General features: G+C 37.6%; 1 protein-coding gene across 3 annotated transcripts in view; it reads left to right on the top strand.

Annotated features, from left to right (window-relative positions):
* The window catches only part of rc3h1a (ring finger and CCCH-type domains 1a), a 33,379-nt gene extending 13,260 nt beyond the window's left edge, over positions 1–20,119 (top strand). Inside the window, exons 4-20 of one of the 3 annotated variants that reach the window (XM_066647197.1) lie at positions 1,049–1,288; positions 2,175–2,350; positions 5,254–5,454; positions 6,870–7,002; positions 7,796–7,914; positions 8,161–8,273; positions 8,357–8,644; positions 9,128–9,333; positions 9,654–10,033; positions 10,817–10,972; positions 11,214–11,366; positions 11,736–11,937; positions 12,101–12,194; positions 12,525–12,615; positions 13,300–13,455; positions 13,697–13,800; positions 14,070–20,119. In XM_066647197.1, coding sequence (XP_066503294.1) covers positions 1,049–1,288; positions 2,175–2,350; positions 5,254–5,454; positions 6,870–7,002; positions 7,796–7,914; positions 8,161–8,273; positions 8,357–8,644; positions 9,128–9,333; positions 9,654–10,033; positions 10,817–10,972; positions 11,214–11,366; positions 11,736–11,937; positions 12,101–12,194; positions 12,525–12,615; positions 13,300–13,455; positions 13,697–13,800; positions 14,070–14,232 — 2,975 coding nt within the window. In that variant the 3' untranslated portion in view covers positions 14,233–20,119. The remainder of the gene's footprint in view (positions 1–1,048; positions 1,289–2,174; positions 2,351–5,253; positions 5,455–6,869; positions 7,003–7,795; positions 7,915–8,160; positions 8,274–8,356; positions 8,645–9,127; positions 9,334–9,653; positions 10,034–10,816; positions 10,973–11,213; positions 11,367–11,735; positions 11,938–12,100; positions 12,195–12,524; positions 12,616–13,299; positions 13,456–13,696; positions 13,801–14,069) is intronic. The other 2 variants (XM_066647198.1, XM_066647199.1) reach the window with 2 other exon arrangements.
* Positions 20,120–20,640: the final 521 nt, after the last annotated feature.

Consider the following 20,640-nt stretch of genomic DNA (forward strand, 5'->3'; position numbering starts at 1 on the left):
CATATGAGAAAACAACGTTTCACTGCTTGTGCACCTAATTTAGGTATTTGAAATGATTACCAACCTGCAAACACAACCCAGTCGGTTCTATGTGGCAGAAAACATTGGATCCAACAAACTATTTAGCTTTGGCTCTGCATCAGAAGGGGAGTTGTCATGCCCCCATTGTACTATCTGCAGTCATAACACAGGACCTGCTTTTATGTGAAGATGCAAAGCCCCTGGGAAAACATTTAGATGCATTTATTTTTGTATAAATGCTAAACTTTTGTGTTTTGCAAAGTTTAAATATAATGCTTGCAGAGAAAGCAAAATGAACACAGTTTGATTTGCCAAGCATTGCGAGACAAGCAATGCTGGTGAAATACAGTAGACATTTATTAGACATTAAGAAGATATTTGCCAGAAATCATTTATACATTTACTTTGTGGTCCCTTAGGGGCCTGATGTAAGAAACGTAATTTGAAAGAAAACTCAGATTTAGGTTCCCAGGGGCTTTAAAGGTTGGACACTGTTCATGTTCAGAAGCTTACAGCAGAAGTTAAACTTCAGCCACATACAAACAACAGTCAGTTTCTCCCCTAATACACACCCTTCCACTTTACAAGACACACAAAAGTTCCCTTTTAATAAGGCCATTCAGAAAAGGAATGTTTACACATAGTATTATTTCGACAAAATAATGCCACAGATATTAAATTAAGACCACAGGATCTGTTGAAAACGGTCACATTTAGGACACTGAGTGGCCCAGTCACAGCTGTAAATACATAACTTGCCTTTTAGAGTCATAGTAGCACATTGATGGTAGTAGGTTAAATTTTTTTTTTAAATAAAATAAAGGTATATGTACATACACAGACACGTGCGTGTTAAAATTTTTAGTGATGGTGACTGTTATGCTTATTACATGTATTACGTGATCACCTTTATATATGCAGGCTGCAGTTGTTTTTACACACGTTTTGATCTTAACACTGACACTTTTACATCCCTATAAGCACAAAGATTTTTCATCTTTTTTAATCTCTCATGTATATCACTCAGGTGTGGGGCTGGGTTGTGCAACTCAGAGCCTTCTTAGTCGGCCCATGCAGAGGAAGCTGGTGACTCTAGTGCATTGCCAGTTGGTGGAGGAGGAGGGTCGTGTCCGTGCCATGCGGGCTGCTCGTTCTTTGGGTGAACGAACAGTTACAGAGCTCATTCTACAACACCAAAACCCGCAGCAGCTCTCTTCCAATCTATGGGCTGCTGTCCGAGCTCGAGGCTGCCAGTTCCTTGGACCTGGTAAAGTTGCATTCATCAAATTCAAAATCAACTAAAATTTTCACAGTTTCTTAGCAGGGACCATTTTCCTATCTTTTGTTATCATATGTCGCACAACTTCAGTGCTGAAAATATTACCATGATTTGCAGTGTTGCCACAGACTTGCAACACAGTGTATAGGAGAACTTACTTTGAAATTTTTAAATAATTTGATAACTTGGATGCATTTTCAAACTGGAAAACAACCGTTAATAAAAGATAACCAGTGCTAGTATAATTACATGGATTTTTTGTGTGGATATATTCCTTAAAGGTGACATTTAAAACAGTACAATGGCAGCAAACAACTAATTACTGTTATACATTATAGTGTAGTAAAGGCTTTCCTAGCAGCGAATGAAGCTCCACACCCTTGTCTGTTCATGGTCTGGTCTGGCCTTGCGTGCTGGTATTGAATTTACAATTACATTAAAGGTTTTTACATATTTTCAGCTTTTTGGAGTGAAGGCAGTGAGCAAATTCCATGGTCACGTCCACCTCTGCTATTTATACTGTCTCAGCATCCTGTAATTGCACACAAACCCAGCCTTTGTTCAGTTCAGGTTTGAGGCAATTTTCATACTTGCTATTTTTGGTTTGAGCCAAACAAATAATAGTTGTGAAAGTGCTCTAAAAGTTGCCAAAGGACTCCAACATGGCTCTGAACTGGCATTCCTTCTCTGCCTAGAGTGAGTTACATCGTGGCCAAATACTGTTCCATGTTTCATGATGCTGTAGTGTGACATCTACTGGCAGATTGCCATAGACTATATTAGTCTATGACATATTACTATAGAAAGCAGCTTTTTGTCATTATCAGTTTGAAGATCACTATAAAAATATAAATGACGCTTTTCCTTCCTGCAGCCATGCAGGAAGAAGCTCTGAAGCTTGTGCTGTTGGCGTTGGAAGATGGCTCAGCTCTATCCCGCAAGGTTTTGGTTCTGTTTGTGGTTCAGAGGCTTGAGCCTCGCTTCCCTCAGGCCTCCAAAACCAGTATTGGACATGTCGTGCAGCTGCTGTACAGAGCCTCGTGTTTCAAGGTAAACTAGTCTTCCTTCATTCTTCTGCTCTTGATTCATGTTTCTTTTGTGTAGAACCCATAGGAATGGCCGATATGACCAAAATACTCATATCTTTACATGCCTTTAAAATAGGGCTGCAACAACTAATCGATTAAATCGATTAAAATCGATCGTTAAAATAGTTGGCAACTAATTTAATAATCGATTAGTTGGGTCTAAGTTATTATACACATAGGTACAGTTGCTAAACGTGACGAACTCTAGAAGGAGGGTTTGAAAAATGGCGGAGGCAGTCACAGCAGAGGATAATGTTAGCACAAGCTGAGAGAAAAATGTACGACCCAAGTCATCAAAAGTATGGGAGCACTTTATATTAACGCCTTCAAGGAACAGCGTTAGGTGCAAAATGTGCACAGCTGATCTCGCATGGCACAGCAGCACACCATCACTGCATGAGGCACCTGAAAATGAAGCCTGTTGGAGCTATGTGTGAAAGAGATTAATTATAGTAAGTTAATTCTACTTTTTCTCTCACTAAAATGTTACTAGAGCCTGCTAGAGTAGTTAAACAACATTTGTTTTTCTTAGTACATTGATAATACACTCGCGTTTAGCGAACAAGCCTTAGCATGCCCCCGAGTTTTCTCTTCCACCTTAAATGTGTCAGCTCGACCAGCAGTTCCAAAACAAGCCGTAGTTTTAGTCAAGGTAACGTTAGCGACGGTAGTTTTTCTCTCACCCAATGTCACTAGAGCCTGCTAGATTAGTTAAACAAGAGGTCTCATTTTTAGTAAATCTATATCACTCTTGTATTTAGCGAGTTTTCCGTTCCACCTTAAGTGTGGCGGCTGTTACATTCAGAGTAAAAAAAATCCAAACATTTTTTTAAATAATATATTTAAAGCCTTTTGCAAGGTCATTTCTGACTGGCATTGCGTGTTAGTGTTTGAGTATCACAGCCAAATGTGTATTACATTACATACACTGTTAAATATTGATAAATATAAAATTAATGTAATGGTTGGGTTAATTCTTCATGTAAACACTAATTTTTAATAATGGTAGGTTGTGTGTTCCTTATAAAATTACAATATTAGTTCTCTAAAATCTTAAATATCTTTAACCATATCTGATCATATGTGCTAGTTGAATTTCCCTTTTATTCTCAGCACATGGCAGCATCACCCAATGTCCATTTATGTAATTTCAATTTGCCTGCATTGTTGTCTGCATTTTAGATCAGTAGTTATTAACTTAAAAAAGGTGTATGTTCATATCTACACTTTCTCTCTCACCTCAGATAAAAACAGCCCAGCATTGCTGACTATGTTTTAAAGATCTGCACACTACAGCAAGCAGCTGTTCTCACTGATGGTATCCTGAATATGCTAGTAACAGACAGGAAACCAAATTTGACTTGTCTTCCTTTTTACCCGATTAATAATCGATTAATCGAAAAAAAAAATAAAAATAATAATAATCGACAGATTAATCGATTATCAAAATAATCATTAGTTGCAGCCCTACTTTAAAAAAAATGGCGATATACGATACAATACGATATTATGAACAAAATATAAAGTCAAAGTATTAGTGTTTATTTTTAACACCAAAAAGAACATGCTGTATTATCTAACCATAATTATCAAGCTGTATGTCTAAGAAATAGTGTCCCAAAACAAGTTTTTTGGCCCCAATCCCAATACTTAGATTTTCCTAAGTAGTACGGTTATGCAGTGCACACTTCAAGTAAACTCGCATTAAGAAACAAACTGCCTGCATCCAAGCTGCTGCTTAATTTTTTTAATAACAAAGTAAACAAATGGTGTCTTCACAAACAGTTCATATACATAATTTAATATTTTTAATCTTATTATCTAATCTGATTTTTATGTATAAAGAATTACTTTGATTCTAAAAGTCAGTTTTATTGCCAATCCAGATGTGTTGAGGGAAAAATTAAATATAGTTTATTTGAGACACCCTGCTAAAATAATTTTTTTTAAATTTATTATTATTACTTTTTTAAGCACTGACCTGTTTCTCTCAGCCTCACCACAAAACCAACAAACACCTGTAGGCAGGACTGTGACTCCATTGGCTGCAGCACTAAATGATGGACAGCTAAGTCTGGCTGCTTGATTGGCTAAATAAAAGTGACGGCCAATGAAAAGTGCATTCTCTGTTTGGGAGCCGTGGAGTATCTGCCCCTCCCTCCAGCTGAGGGAGAGCAGCATGTCTCAAATTATTCATGGTCTTAAGTGTTCTTTTTTAGAATTAAAGCTTTGCCACTGGTTTCATTTTTGTCCTGTGTTGACTTACTTACAGTTATCAGAGAGGTAGACCTGAGTGCTTGAGATAAATGTGCTGAGAACTGCTTCAGCGGCATTCCTAAACAATGCCAGGACAACATGATATGTGTGTGTCTGCTTGTGTGTGCACGTGCGCGCGAGAGAAAAACAGCGGAATGGGACATTTGTGCATTGTGTTTTAATTGTACTTATATGGAAACCTTTGTATCCTTGGCATACTCAATCAAACGAATATGGTAATTTTCAAAATTGTGTAAAAAATACTATGGAATCTAAAGATATATCCCCCAGCTTTAGCATTCACATTCACGCGCCTACGTCAGAAGCTTGTGTTTTTACGGCACAATATCGCAATATGGCAAAAGTCTTATAGAATTAAAATACATACCGGTATTATCATGGATGATATTATATCACCCACCCCTAGTGTGGCATATATGGAGCCCCAAAATATCCAAAAGCAATTACTGTGCATTATTTGCTGTTTTTATATATTGCATAAACATCTGTGGATATGGTTCTAGAATGCAATGATAGACACCATATTATGCATTAACAAATGTTTACAATAAACAGCTTTTATATATGATATACCCCCCCCCCCCCCAGGTGACCAAGCGAGATGAGGACTCATCCCTGATGCAGCTGAAGGAGGAATTCCGCACGTATGAGGCTTTAAGGAGGGAGCATGACTCTCAAATTGTACAGATTGCCATGGAGGGAGGTTTAAGAATTGCTCCTGATCAATGGTCCTCTTTGCTGTATGGGGACCAGTCCCACAAATCCCACATGCAATCTATCATTGATAAGGTAAGGTTTTATTAGGACTGCGTTACCTAGAGATGGTTTGACTTCCTTAAACATTCTCAAAAAAGTGAGTACTTAAGTTAAATCTTACGACTACACGACATAGAATGGACAAATATAGCAGCTCATGCCTTGTTGGAATTTGGAAGTTAGTTGACTTGCTTGGGGGAAAAGTTGATTATTTGAAAGACTGTCTGTCTTCTCTACATAACATTGTATTTGGTCCTGTCTAACTGATATATTTAGTCTACAATAAATATCAGTTTCTAAATTATGATAGGGAACTGATGTCATGTGAAAAAGTGTTTAACCATAAAACCACTGACGTAAACCGCTCAATAGGTGGTGCTAGAGTTTTTGAGTTTTCAGTTTCAATGCTGTATCATTCAAACCCCATTTTCAAAACATTTGGAACACTCTGCAAACCGTAAATTAAAATTTAACCCTATATTTAATCCTTATATTGACGATACTAATAACTATTATAATAATTTATAATTAAATAATTTAAAACATTTTAAAACTTTAAAAAGAATGTTTGTTTTTTGTAAAATATTTCCCTTTTTTAATTTGATGCCTGCATCCTATTCAAAAAAAGTGTTTTATAGTGTTTTTTTGTTTTACACGGCACCAATGGGTAACAGATCTGGAATAGTTTAGCACCCGACTCTCTTACTAAATTTACCAATTCATGCGGAAGGTGGATTGGCCTTGTCTTTTTCATATAAGTAAGGTCTTTTTTTGCCTGACTGAACAGCTTTTTACACTGTTATGAGGATATTTGTCACGACTGTGAAATCCATTTTTCTAAATACTGGTTGCTTAAATGAAGTCATTGTTCTTTGGCATGCCTTAAGCTGGGATTACACTACATGACTTTATACATAGTGCTGGATGCACATGTCCCCAAATAACAAGTATTACCTGTAGAAGAACATGGTAACATGCTGTTACAGCCTTTATTCTAATTTTCCATTCCACTTTAAATGGCGCAACACTGGCACGCTACGGCTCTGTTTCTGAACCATTTAAGGTAGAGCGTAGCCACAACTGTGTGCTATTCCACTAATCTCCAGCTCCCGCTGCAGTGTGTAGAGACAGCGCTAACCAAGTTTTCACATACACGACCCAATAATATTTATACATGTTTTTTTTTTTCTTTGTGGATCTACACAAATAGCAGCATAAACAATAACCACAGCAAGTTATGTCCGTATTTATCTGTCTCTCTAGGCAAGTTGCATGTTTGGTTGGGGAGTATGGGGTTATGTAGTGTGTTATCCCCAGTAATATAGTGTGTGATATATTTCCCAGTTTGTTTATGGTCTGTCCCAACTTTAAACTGAGCAGAATCTAGCGGTGTGCATGCAAAAGGGGTGTAATATGTCATTATTTTTTTTTTGTATTCCCCTGCTTAGTTGCAGACCCCAGCATCCTTTGCTCAGAGTGTTCAGGAGCTCACCATTGCTCTGCAGAGAACAGGAGACCCAGCTAACCTCAACCGCCTTAGACCACATCTAGAGCTGCTGGCTGACATTGACCCCAGCCCAGGTCTGTGTCCACATGCATGTTCATGTTTAGATTCAAAACTGTAATCAGAGAATGATCAATTTACTCAAACCTAATTTAACTGACAAAATACCAATACAAGCCTCCGCATCAGTAGTACCCTCACATATATGCAGATTACGCATGCTGTGGGCATTGATGAACCCTATGCCATCAGAGATCCTGGATATTGCACTTGTTATTGGTAACAGTTTGAATGGTGTTTTTCATCATGAGTACAAAAAATGTCTTTTTTTTTTCTCCCCAAACAAACTGGATGCATTTTCCCACAGAACACTGTCCACTGTCCTTCTCAGATGACGTCTTGTGTGCTGTTACAATGTTTACACTTTAATGACTTTCGTTGCTGCTGGAGTCCACATAATCCACTCATTGACTCCACTTGATTTAACCAAGACAGTACCAGAGCTATAGATCAGTGATGAAACTGTACATAGCTTTATCATTATTTTAACATGTTGACGCCGATTTGCTTGCCTCAACATTAAATTCCTGAAACACTTTCAGACTGCTTGTGAAGTTGACTTCCCGTTGCTTTTATTTGAAAGAACCACCTGTTAAATCACATTTACATTGAGGATATAAAAGTGACAAAACCAGAGTTGTCTAAGACTTATGCAGATAAAAGTTCTTTGTCCTGTTTATATTTCTGTTTCGTCAGGGATTTAGGGTCTCTGCTCACATTTCTTTAGATTTGAATATTTATGCGAGGCATTGATTTACGTCATCAGAAGTTAGATTGGAATTAGCAGTATTAAATTCTGCCCCCTACTAGATGCTCCTGCACCTACATGGGAACAGCTTGACAAAGGCCTAGTGGCTGTGAAGACTGTGGTGCATGGCCTAGTGGACTTCATCCAGAACCACAGCAAGAAAGGAGGAGACCCCCAACAGGTCTGTGGCCCCAGCAATACAACCAAAATTTATCTCACTAAAAGCTGAAACATTGATATAACAGTGGTGCATGCCTATTCACATCTACTGTTCTAAAAATCTACTACTACTGTAGTAGATCTACTGGTCTAAAAATACTTATATCCGTAAGAATATTTTAGATGATGTTTGTACTTGAGCTCTGAAAAGCTGGGATCTCTGTGACTGTTTTTTTAATTCTTTAAACTAATCCTCTATTTTCACTAGGCGCCTCAGCACAGCAAGTATAAGACGTACATGTGTCGAGACATGAAGCAGAAAGGAGGCTGTCCCCGGGGAGCCAGCTGCACCTTTGCCCATACTCAGGAAGAGCTGGAGAAGTGAGTTACTTGTATGTGCTCATTACTTGTGTATGAAGCATCAACTAGCATGCCATGTCTCTGATAACATCATCTAATGCTAGGTATCGCAAGGTGAACAAGCGACTCCCCACAAGGAAGAACCTCAGCCAGTCCCTGACACAGCTAAATGAAATGGATGTTGTTTTTCCCCCAAGCCTTCTTCCAGATGAGGGCTTGGTTGTGGAAGGACTGTCTCACAAACCTGGCATCGTAACCAATGGCATCATACCAGTCGGTCCTGGAACAGTGCCCCTGGTCTCCCGGGGTTCTGATCCCTCATATGACCCAGCACGCAAGTTGGTAAAGCCAGATGCAGTCAGCCTTAGTGCCCCAGGATCACCCCCAGACTTGTGAGTGTATTTTTTGTGAATTATGTGATCTTGGCTGGCAGCTGAATCCTTTGAGTATTTTTATTGGCCCTTGACCATTTTAAATTTACAATCTGTAAAAATACTGTTATTATTAGTGTGATAAGTTTTGTTGATGTGATATAACATTTCTCATCAGTGCCTAAAAACTTTAAAAGTGCCGTGTTCACACAAGTCCACTTTAAGTGACATTGAATGCTCTATGTGAAACACTGGATAAAAATAATTGTTCCTAGAGATTTTGATGAAGGTTTTACAAAGTGGCGCTAATAGTATTTAGTGTCTTAATGTGTTTATACATATTGTGTATTGTGAAATTTTTCCACAACAGCCTTCATTATGTCCTGAAACATTGAGGGATGTAGTTCTATGTTTTAGAAATATCTTTGGCTCATCTGTCCTGAAACTTATGCCTACTTACAGAAAAGGTTATTTATTTATTTTTTATTTTTTTGTTTTGGACAGATTGGATCCCATGTCTAAAGTGGGAATGCCTGCTCCTCCTCTTCCTCGAGGTACAAGGGAGAGCCTGACCAGTCATAAACACACAACTTCTCTTTCTAGAATTGCTCCAATACCTCAGTACCCTCCACATCAGCCTGAAGGTTATTACTCTGAACAAAGACTACTACCATCTGCCTCCCAATACGAATCCTCTCAGTATCCTCCTGGTAAACCATCATAGCATTTGTGTTTATCATTATATATTTTTGCTGCCAAAACAAAACCTTGTATCTCAAGCATGGTAGCTATAAAGGAGAAGCAAATATTTAAATGGAATTTAATATTTGTTTAAAGTAACATTGAACATTTTGTCCTGAAATTTGAACCATACTAAAGGGAAATTGTATTATCAGTCAATGAAATATGGAAAATTATATACATGGTGATTTTATGCAAAATATGGTATTTCATTTATTATTTGATTTTTTTCATATTCAGCTGGCTAATTTAGACACCCCCCCCCCCCTTTTTTTTTTTTTCTCTTCAGGGAACTCCTATACTTACCCGCACATGCCTCGCTATGTCCACAACCCTGGCCCCCCTACTGACACAGGCTCTTCACCCTACCCAGAAAGCTACCCTGTTTCCTATGCTACAGGACGTCAGTACACTACCCCAAACTCTGATCCTCGATACGGCTACCCCTCACACCCTGAAGGCCGCCGCCACCCAACTTATGGGGTCCACGCTACACCCCAGCCCTACATGCGAGATGAGCTAGGGCACAGAAGTCCAGTGCCTATGGATGTGCCCCCATTACCACAGACCCAAACAGCAGGAGTCTCCTCTTACCATCAGGAATCGCAGCGGGATAGATACGGGCATGAGATCTACAGCCATCCTGGCCAGAGCAGGTCTTACAGTAGGGTAAGACTTTGTTTAATTCCAGCTGTACATGAGACATCATCAGGACAAAAAGCACTTAACCGTTTTACTTAGTTGTTCTATTTTACATAGCTGTATTCAAAAGTTAAACAGCCTTGGTCAAGTTACATGTTTTGTTGATAGTGTTAGTGAAAATATAGAAAAGTCATCTACAGAAAGCAGTTTTATTTATTGTTTATTTTTTAAGTAATTCCTTTTGGTATGTGTGTTTAATATACTAAAGGAAAAATAAATCTAAAATGGGGCCAGTGCAAATGTATTGGCACAAATTATTATTTTATGTTTTTGTAATAGTGCGTTTGTAATTATTACCAGTGTTTATCACTATATACTTTCTTATATGATGTGAGCTATTTATAGGTGATGTGTTGAAATATCAAAGTGCTAATGTTTATGGCAGTGGTTTTCAGTTCTTGTCTTGCAAACTGCATACATTGCTCATTCTTATGTTTTAGCTGCTCAAACACATTTGACTCAAGGTTACTATTCTTAATAATTGTACTCAGGTGTGTTTGATCAAGAAAAATACAAAAATGCACAAAGATTGAAAAAATGGGTTATAAATTACTCGTATAATACTAGATACATTTTACAACTAAAAGTATGTTTGAAGCATATATTTAGAAAAAAAAACTTACAAATAACAATAATGCAGATATGTAGAGAGCATTTTGTGAACTAGACCTCTGAAATTGGTCTAAACAGCAATATATCTACAAACATTTCTGAGCTAAGTACTTGATATCCTGGGCGTCTCTGTTACAGAGTCCCTACGTCCGGCCACAGCCCACCTTGGATGACCTGCACCGCCGTCGCAAGGAGATCATGGCTCAGCTGGAAGAGCGTAAAGTTGTCTCGCCTCCACCCTTTGCCTCCTCTGCAAACCTGTCCCACTCATATGATCCTACATACCCTGAAGAGGTCAGAGGGCAAAACCATATAAGCACCCTGCCACTGGTATATCATTTAAGGAGCATGTGAATATAGTGCTAATTACCATATGCACTGTATGTCATATAATCATGCAGGGAATCTGTATTAAAACCTGGTGGATAGACTTATATGATTGCCATTGTATGGTAATACAATCGATATTGGTATATCCTTTGTGTCTGAAATTGGTAGTTTAACTAAATTCTGTGTTGCTGTGAATGATCAACAGTACCTGGAAGAGAACTCTCCTGCGTTCGAGAGCTTCAGGGAGCCAGAATGTGCTGCTCAGTACTCTCCATGGTCATGTGGCACACTTGTCTCCTACATTGCCACCAAGGATGTGAAATCCAAAGAGGCCATTGCCACAGGCTACACAGAAATGGTGAGTTGGATTTCAATCTCTGTTGCTCTCAAAATTAATTTGAAGGCAATGTGAATGGGTTCTATTTGATAGACTGTTGTCCTACCATAATGGAGTGAGAGCTCAAGGCAAAAGGTTATCGCTGTTTGCTCTGCTGAGGTTGTCCTCTTTTACCATGTTGACAGACCAAAGGCCATATTAACTTAAGTATTTATTCCATGGTATTTATTTGTCGTATGAGACTTCCTCCATTTTTGATTGAGTAGAAGCCTCTATTGAAACATAAACTGTAAATATTAACGTTTTCCTGTTTAATATATATCAAATAAATACATGTAAAATACATGTGCAGACATTATATAATTTAATGAGGCTTACTCTTCCACTCAGCAGAATGTAGACAAGGGTCTGAGAGATCCTACCCTGGAGCTGCAGCGCAGAGCACCTGAGGTTAAAGACGATGACCCGATCATTCCGTTCGGCTCACTGCCCACTGTTTCACGCTTTGGAGCCATCTCGCGCACATCTAAATCAGGCTACCAGCCGGCTGGCCTGATGACAGGGCTCCCGGCCAAACATGCTGCCACTGCAGGTAACATACAGACAGCATGACAGACTTAAAGGGTATTTAGCTGAAGTCTGACTAACACCAACATGACATTGAAGTCTTCACTTAACTTAAATCTGTTAATAGTGCTGAGTCACTTGTTAAAGAGCTTCAGTATGGCACTGTTTCAACCTTTTTGTTTTTTTAGCAATCGATTATAACTATGGAAATCATGAAGCATGGAGTGAAGTCTCTTACCCCCAACATCAAACCATACCATCTCAGGGACACTTTAATGAACGGTGAGGATGAATTTTTCATCACTATGCATTGAAGTGGTTGCTTAATCCTCATAGACTGTTGAAATATTGGAAGCTTTAATCATTTGTTGTGATGATGTACGCTGCCTGTGACTGACATCCAAACGTTATGGTGTACTCATACATAAAAATGTGATTAGCAGCTTAATATATTCATCAATTAAATCATATATTCTGTCTGTTCTGTTATTATGGTGTACTCATAATAAAGGGTGTGATAGGAGCTTAAAATATTTGTCCAATAAATCAGATATTCTGCCTGTTCTATTAGTATATGTTGACTGATTTAATCTTTTTTTTTTTGTCATTTAGTCTGCCCCCTGCTGCCGCAGACAGGGAACAGCTCAGAATGGAACTTCATCAGGTCAACCAACAGATCACCCAGCAGACCCGGTCCATGGAGGTAAAATCCTCTCTTTATTCATACCTGCCATTCAAAGGAATGGTTCCATTAGTCCGTTTTATTTGCATTCCTAGGTTACATTTAATGTGAACCTTTAAGTTGCTGTACACTCATTTTCATAATTTTCTTCTAATTATTATATTGAATGGGTAAAATGCTCTGAAGTGGCAAGGAGAGAGCAATATAAACTTTTGTATTGTGAGATTTTTCATTGCTGACTGCTTGTCAGCTTTTGTTTGCTACAGGGGTATCCAAACCTAAGCTAATTGGGCTAGCTTCTTTGATAGTGCTACTGCTATCTTAATGATGCCACCTTGATGACTTTGCCATGGTAATGCCACTGTCAGTGATTCTCAGATATGCCTCACCCCCATAGTTCAGAGCTTGCAGAAAATGGAGATTTTTAGAGCTTTTAAGGATTAACTACAATACTGTATAAATAGATATTGAATAACATAGTTAAATGCATACATTTTTATACTTAAAAACAGCAGTGGCTTTAAAAAAATTCCCTATGTTAGTTTTCTGATTTCTTTGAACACTTCAGTGTGTCCGTTTTCTAGCTGGCTGCTGCTTAATCTATTGAACAACTTATTCTCTGCCTACCAAAAATTTGTCTGGAGCTGCCACTAGGAGTGAATAAAGTTTCAGTGTATTGGTTTTAGCATGTTAAATCTGTCACAGAGCTCCAGTAGTGTGGTGGCTTCGCAGAGAGAGTCTGCCTTGGTAGCAGGTCAGCCCACTCCTGTGGAATGGTCAACAGGTGGTGTGTCCAGCAAGCAGCTGAGCCTGGAACTGCACCAGGTGGAACGAGAGATTGGCATGAGGACAAGGGCCATGGTGAGCAGGACCACAGTGACAGACCCTTGAATTATGTCTGTGCATGTCTATAAGCGTCGTCTTATAAGTTACATTTATATTAATGTGTAAATTACCTTTAACAAAATATAAATAAACCCCTGGATCACAAATTGAGAAGCCAAACTGAGAATGAATAAAAATATGCTGTTAACATTTACACCTCTGTTTGGCCAGTGTTGGCAAAGCTGTGCTGTTGTTTATTTTTTTGTTTGTGATGCAGGAAAATCAGTTAGCTCCTGGGATGAAGTACAAGCTGGTAACAGCCAGTGAGAATGGCCAGGCTGAGCACAGTTTGCAGAGAGAGGAACGCCAGCTAGCCCTTGGGTAGGTCAGACATTTTTAGCCCTCTTGCAAATTTCTTGTTTTTAGAAGCCCTATTAAGTTTATGAAGGTGTTGACGTACATCTGGATATCTGAGCCAGCTGTGCTAAGTTAGGGCTGGGACAAAAGGTTACAGTCTTTGAGTTTACTCAGTTGGTTTGTGTCAATCTAATATAAACCACAAAAGTAATGATAAACACTGTAAAAATAAATATTGTCATACTGGCCAACCCTATAATTAATCTGTTTTTATTTTTCTTATCTCTCTATAGTGAGGGCTCAAATGGTTCAAGCTCTGTGATGCAGGACTGTGGTTTGGGTAGCGGTAACATGTCCTCCTTGACCAGCAAGACTTCCTCACTGAGCCTGTCATCTGATCTGGTGGCCAGCAGCCCAGACCTGTCTAAGAATGGGGTGGTTCACACATGTTCATAGCCAGTCTTTTTGTATTGAGCTATCTGCTACCTGAGAATGGGGTGATCCTCCTCTTCACTTTACCCTGTCTATCTCACTTGTTCCTTGGTAGTCCCCATCAAAGACCTTCTGTAGCCTGTCTTATCTCTCATTCACTCATTGAGGCCACAGTACATTATCCTGCCATCCAGCATGCTCCTACTTTTAGAACTTTTATTGCTGTCCACAGTATTGGGATGTCAAACATTCCGTATCTTTCTTGAGAATAAGGGCTATGTTGGGAAATCTGGATCTGAAATCAACCACTAACCGAATCAGGCAAATGTGGGTGGTGTACATTAACAGGACAGACCTCACAGTCAGAACTTTTTTTTAATATAGAAATGAGCAGTATCTGCCATTTATTCACTTTTTTGTTCTGTGAATGAATATTTTTTTTCTTATGTCAATCTAAGTCTCTCCTTGCCTTGGAAGCCAGGGTATCTGAGATCATTTTATCAATATCAAGTGTTTACTTGGCCTCACTGAAGACTACAGACTAACAATAATTTAAATTATATAAGTAATCTTGGCTTTAAACTCAGACATTCTCATTAGGAATTAATGGATTCAAACTACATTATTGGTAGTTACATTTATTATTACACTTTCAATGTTTTAACTTCAGTAAAACGGCTTACATTGTTCAGATTATTTTTGGTTATAGTTGCACAAGCTACAACCAAATTGTTTCTGATGATACCATGTGATATGTCGTCTGTTTAAAAGAACTCTTTTCCCAGCACTTTTTTTTGACAGACTGAGAGTTGTTTTCAATAACATTTCAGTCCATTTATTAATGTTGCTCCTCAATTCAAGAAAAAGAAAAGGTGGTCTAAAATACATCTAATATCTTAGGCCTCAAAGTTGACTTTATTGCTGGTTTGTTGGCTTGAGTTGATACTGACACAGGCTTTCTCCCTGTGTATTTTCTTCCCAGATAAAGATTGCTTATCTGCATTGTTAGTCTGCCTGGAGAAATATGGCCAAATTCATCTGCATTATATTTTAGTGTATTTTTGATGTATATTCATTTTAAAATGCTGTAGAGGCTCATAGAATTAGACTTTGCTTTTTTGTTCGAAGGTGATCAGAAAAAGGTCTGATATAAAGCTTATGGAAAAAGCCAGAAAACCACTCACATATTTGTAGCCTACTTTTGTTATTGTTATTTTTGTCAAATGCTAACATACCTCTCAGCTTTAACATATTTTTAAACAATGAACCTTACATGCTTCATCCTGAGGATGGTAAAAAAAATCTATGATACAAATTATAAGGAGACATTCTGTTTTATGAATGTTAATACAGGATGAGTCCAAAGTCGTAGGACACCCTTTTATCTAAATACCCCAGCAAGTAATGGGTGAGGAGGGCCTTTATTTTAGGCTATGTCCCGAACCTGGCCGCCATCTTGAAGGCCACTATATTGGATCAGGGTCATGTTTTTCCAATAGGAAGGTGGTCATGTAGCAAATCAAAGGAATAAAAGGGTGTCCTATGACTTTTGACTCACCCTGTACATTGTTTTTTCACTTCATCAGTGAAAATCCTTGATCTACATACAGATCTTACTGCAGAATTTATGATGTTGGTCAAACATTACAGTTAAAGTGCTGCTCTGGTGTGGCCTTTTCCCCTTAAACTGTTTACGTTTTTACACTGGCTCTTGTAGGACATATGATGTTCTATAAAATGGCACGTAATATAAGAGGACTCTTCTGATCATCTTGGATCAAACTGAAAAGGACTTTGTAATTTGTTTTCTTAACTTCTGTGAAGTTGCTGTAACATTTTGATTTGTAGGTTAATCATTTCTCCAGGGAGGCCACAGTGTGTATTTGGGCCTAATATAACTTGTACAGGTTCAGGCTTAGATTCCTGCTCAGCTGATTTTTGTGTTTTATCTGCTTTAAGGCACCTCCAACTCTGCTTATAAAGGGCTTAATAATTCAACTGATTAGATGATTCCAGTGTGTTGAAGCATGCAATCCTCAAAAATGTACTAAGCATGGGATTGAAAATAACAGGTTGTTTACTTCAAACTATCTTATGTGGAGTTTCTCAATATCCCATCATTAAGACTATAAATTAAAGTGATACTACTTAGGACTGCAGCTCGAACAACTGCGTAGAGTAACAAATTATTTGAAACTTCTGTCACTTTGCATTGTTGAATCACACTGAGCTTATGGACTATACTTCCCAACAATTAAAATTTACATCCAAAGACTTGATATGAGATTGATTTACACTTGTAGCATAAAGACTTTTATGTAGTACCAAAAATATTCTATGAATTTTATAAGTAGAAGAATCTTTTTGATACTAATATAAAGCATTGTAAAGGTTCTTTATACATCAGACAGTCCATCAAACACGAGAACCACTTGACTAGACAACAAGACAAAAAGTGACCATGGTTCTATTTATAACCATTGCCTTTAGTACTGAAATTTGGGACCCTGCCCCCTTTTAAAAATGTTTTTTCCTAACAGATACTAATTTTATAATAGCCTGGTAGCTTTAGAAACAAATGCTGGACATGTATGTGTTATATTTGGGATAATAGAAGAATTGTATAAATTAGGATTTCTTTTGGGAACCTTGACTGAGAATTTATTACTACTGTGATAAATGTTGACTGTTAAGTGGTTCTGTACTGACAGTGTTCATGGAACTGGGAAAATTTAGACACTAAAGCCATGCTATCATTTCTTGGTAGAAATGACTTTGATTTAATTTAGAAGCAGTATCAAACTGACATGCAGTGCAGAACTAGAACAATTTCTGATCCCTGATTTATTTTGAATTCATGAGCAATATTGTAGTATGGACTTTGTTGTTATAATAAACTTAATAAATTAAGTATTTACTCAGGACTTCTGAGAGAGTTAAGGTCTGGTAGCTTCAGTCCCAATATCCCTGCCAAATTTACAAACTTCTTATTGTGGAGATGGCTTAATTACAGTTTACTTGCAGTTTATTTTTTCTCATGATTAGATAAGTGATTTAACACAATTATTTTTTTTCACTTCTTTTCCCATTTCTTTATGCAGTTTTAATGGCCAATGTTTAATGGTCTCTCGAGACATTCCGCTGCATACTTTAACACACCTATTTGGTGCATATTTTATTTAACTGTTACTATCGCTTGCGTATGAGCTTTGTGACATTTGAGCAGTCATTAAGATTGCACCTGATCGCCTCAAAGATGGATACATATTCAGTGACTGAGATGAAAACCATACACAAGTTGTGATGTATTTTGGCCTACCATTGAGGTATGTTTTATTGCTGTGGCAGAATAATTTAAGAACCACTTGCATAGTTTTGCATGTTTTTACATTATCATGTATTGTAAAAAAAAAAAAAAAAAATAGTAATAATTAAGGATGGGGGAAAAAGGGGGGAGCCGCCCCGTGCCTTGCGATTTTGTTGCATCATCAGGCAGTTTGATCATTAAAGATTTTGTTGGTGCATAGTGTGCGGTGAATATTAGTTGTGTGAATGTCCTAGAAAAATTATATATGCTCACGTATACTTTGTGAACAAGATTCAGGGCTTTGTAGAACGTAAGTGACAAGTGCACTCTAAGCATTTTCGCATTTTCACAACACTTAGCCATCACCAGACCTTTAACTTTTGAGTGTAATGGCTTACAGGCCTATACGTTAGTCTGCAAACTTCGACTGCTGTTCTAATAAATGGTCTTAAGTTGACCACTTCTTAAAACCAGTAGCATGACTTACAATATGCTTAATACCCCTTCTTATTTAGAACAAGTATATTTCTACACTTGAAACATATTCAGAACAAGTGTATCTCTACATAGAATATCACTGTCCCTTAATGCAGATTAAATAGGGGCACTATTATCTGGTCAGTGACTGTAGATGTTGATGTTCTCATGGGGTTTTAATGGCATTTCTGAAATATTGTTGGAAGGGATATATTGAAATATAAGTCTTTTTTTTTCTGCATTAGGCATTGCAGTACAGTTGCGCGTGTGTGTGTGTATGTATGTGTATATATATATATATATATAATTAATTACACACACAAGCCTGCAGAGAGGAATTGATTTGTAACTCACTCACATACCTATATTTAGCAAGCTAAATTCTAATCGGGTGTGTGCTATTAGCTGTCAAATCTTTGGTAACTCCATAACAATAGTGATTTATATCAGTGAAACTATCGCTGAACTCCAAACAGAACCAAGTACCATTGAAATCTACTACTAAAATCCTACACATTGAATTTCAGGACCATTGGGCTTTCAATTAACATTTGGTACAAGGTTAAAGTCCTTTTCGAGTTTTCAGTAGTCTGCATTTCTACTTTCACCCATATTTTCAGGCTAAACACACTTGGTAGCTTGTAACTAGATGTACTTGTTAAAAAGGGATTTAGGCTCTGCAACTCTACTGTAATATGTATGTATACATACCATGCAATACCACACTGCCTGCTGCAGAAATGCCAATCGTGATTCAAGCAGCACAAGGTTTGTTTAGCCTTGTTTAAATGTGTGCTTTTTCTAACAGAAGACTGGTGAACATAAAGGAGCATTTATATTTATAAACAAGCCATAAGTCCTGGATTTGGTTTTCCCAAGAAACATAATTTTTGTAAGACTGGTCACTTTGTGGAGAGTGCATATGGATGAGAATTTTGAGTGTTGTGGGGATGTTGTGTTGTTTGTTGCTTATTATTTCCCCAAACTGGTTTGAATTTGTTTCTTTACATGAAACACAGCGATAAACTAGTCTTTCACTCAGAAGGGCTACAGTGACTACCTTACTGAATTAATGCTTTTGACAGTCATTAAAGATTAGCTGTATGTATCTATTGTTGCAAAGCAACATCCACATCCATCCTCCCATCAGGCGAGATGTGGAAGAACAATCTTAAGTGTAAAAATAAAAAAAAGGGAACCAAATCGTTAACCCGTTCTTGTCAATGTCTTATTTATAATTCAGCAGCTAGTGAAAAGCCTCAAGTGTCTGTCCTTTTCTCTCTTTTCCTCCCCTGATTGAGTAATGTAAATTTTGATCATGAATGTTGACTGCTAATAGAGCTGTTCATGTGGGCCAAATGTATGTCTATAATTAATTTGGGCATGTGTAAATTTTGAATAATGTTTCATACTATTAATATGTAGAATATGGAGGAGAGAACAAAGCGATAAATGATTAACTCCACTGTAATTGGCTGAAGTGGGTGGGTAGTGGGAGGGTGTCCAGTTGGACAAATGAGTATTAGAGTGCACAGTTGGGTTAGGAGGAGGGACTTGTCGCTGACCACATCTTTTGAAATGGACAGTATGAAGTAGTTTTAGCAGAAGTAGAAGGAAGAATTTTGCACACTCACAAAGGCACGTATTTAGCTTATAGCTGTAGGATGTTGTGTTTAAATGGATGATAATGTATGAGTCCTAAGAGAAGTGTTTTTTGTTTTTGTTTTTTCCTTCCATGTTCACGCTGAACATGCACATTGCTTCCATTCACCTATTGAATTGTTTTTGTGACATGGGTCTTTTCTAGCATTTATTAATATCGATATGTTCATTGTGAATTATGTCTTGGGAAATGTAATTGCTTTTGATGATTACTCCCAAGTTTGCTCATTATATTGCTTAAATTAAGGTACACAACTAACTACAACATGAGTAACAATATAAGGGTTTTTTTTTATTACATATTATACTCCATTAAGGAATGTTTAGGACTATATTTCTCCAAATGTGGATTTAGCTGTTTAACCTTTGTTTTTCTTTGTTAAAGAATTCACTGTGTGAAATTTGGATTGCAATTTTGTATAATACAATTGTTTTTCGTTTGTTTGATTTGTTTGTTTTTTTCCAAATGGGCGGGGGGGGGGGGGGGGGGGGTAACTGACTGGAAGGTTGGATTAGATAAACCATGAAAAAAGTGAAATTATTTAAAAAGTGTAACTTAATGTGCAACAGTGATTCTGTACTGGCAGGGATTGTGATTAAATGATATTGAACACTGCTTTTTTGTGCAGTTCTTCTTTCCCTCAGACACAATGCACAATGGTGATTTACCATCCATACCGAAATTTAGTTGAAGACTAGACTTAATCCCTTTCCAAGGTGATACCCTAAAATGTATAAGTTAACTCTCTCAGAAGAAATAATACCTGTTTTATTTTTATTTATTTATTTTTTTAAAAAGTAAACTGACTTCTCAATTGGTTTTGGTTATGGTGGTCTAGTTTACACTCTATACATCACTGAAGTATCCCAGTCCTGCTGAGATGAAACCTGCTGACTGGAAAGGCCATATCATGGTTTTCACACTCAAACAATTCAGTGACACCTCATGCAGAGCAAATGGCAATGAAAGAAAATAATATCACAAT

This window comes from Hoplias malabaricus, chromosome 16, assembly GCF_029633855.1.
Source record: "Hoplias malabaricus isolate fHopMal1 chromosome 16, fHopMal1.hap1, whole genome shotgun sequence".
Classification (NCBI taxonomy): Eukaryota; Metazoa; Chordata; class Actinopteri; order Characiformes; family Erythrinidae; genus Hoplias; species Hoplias malabaricus.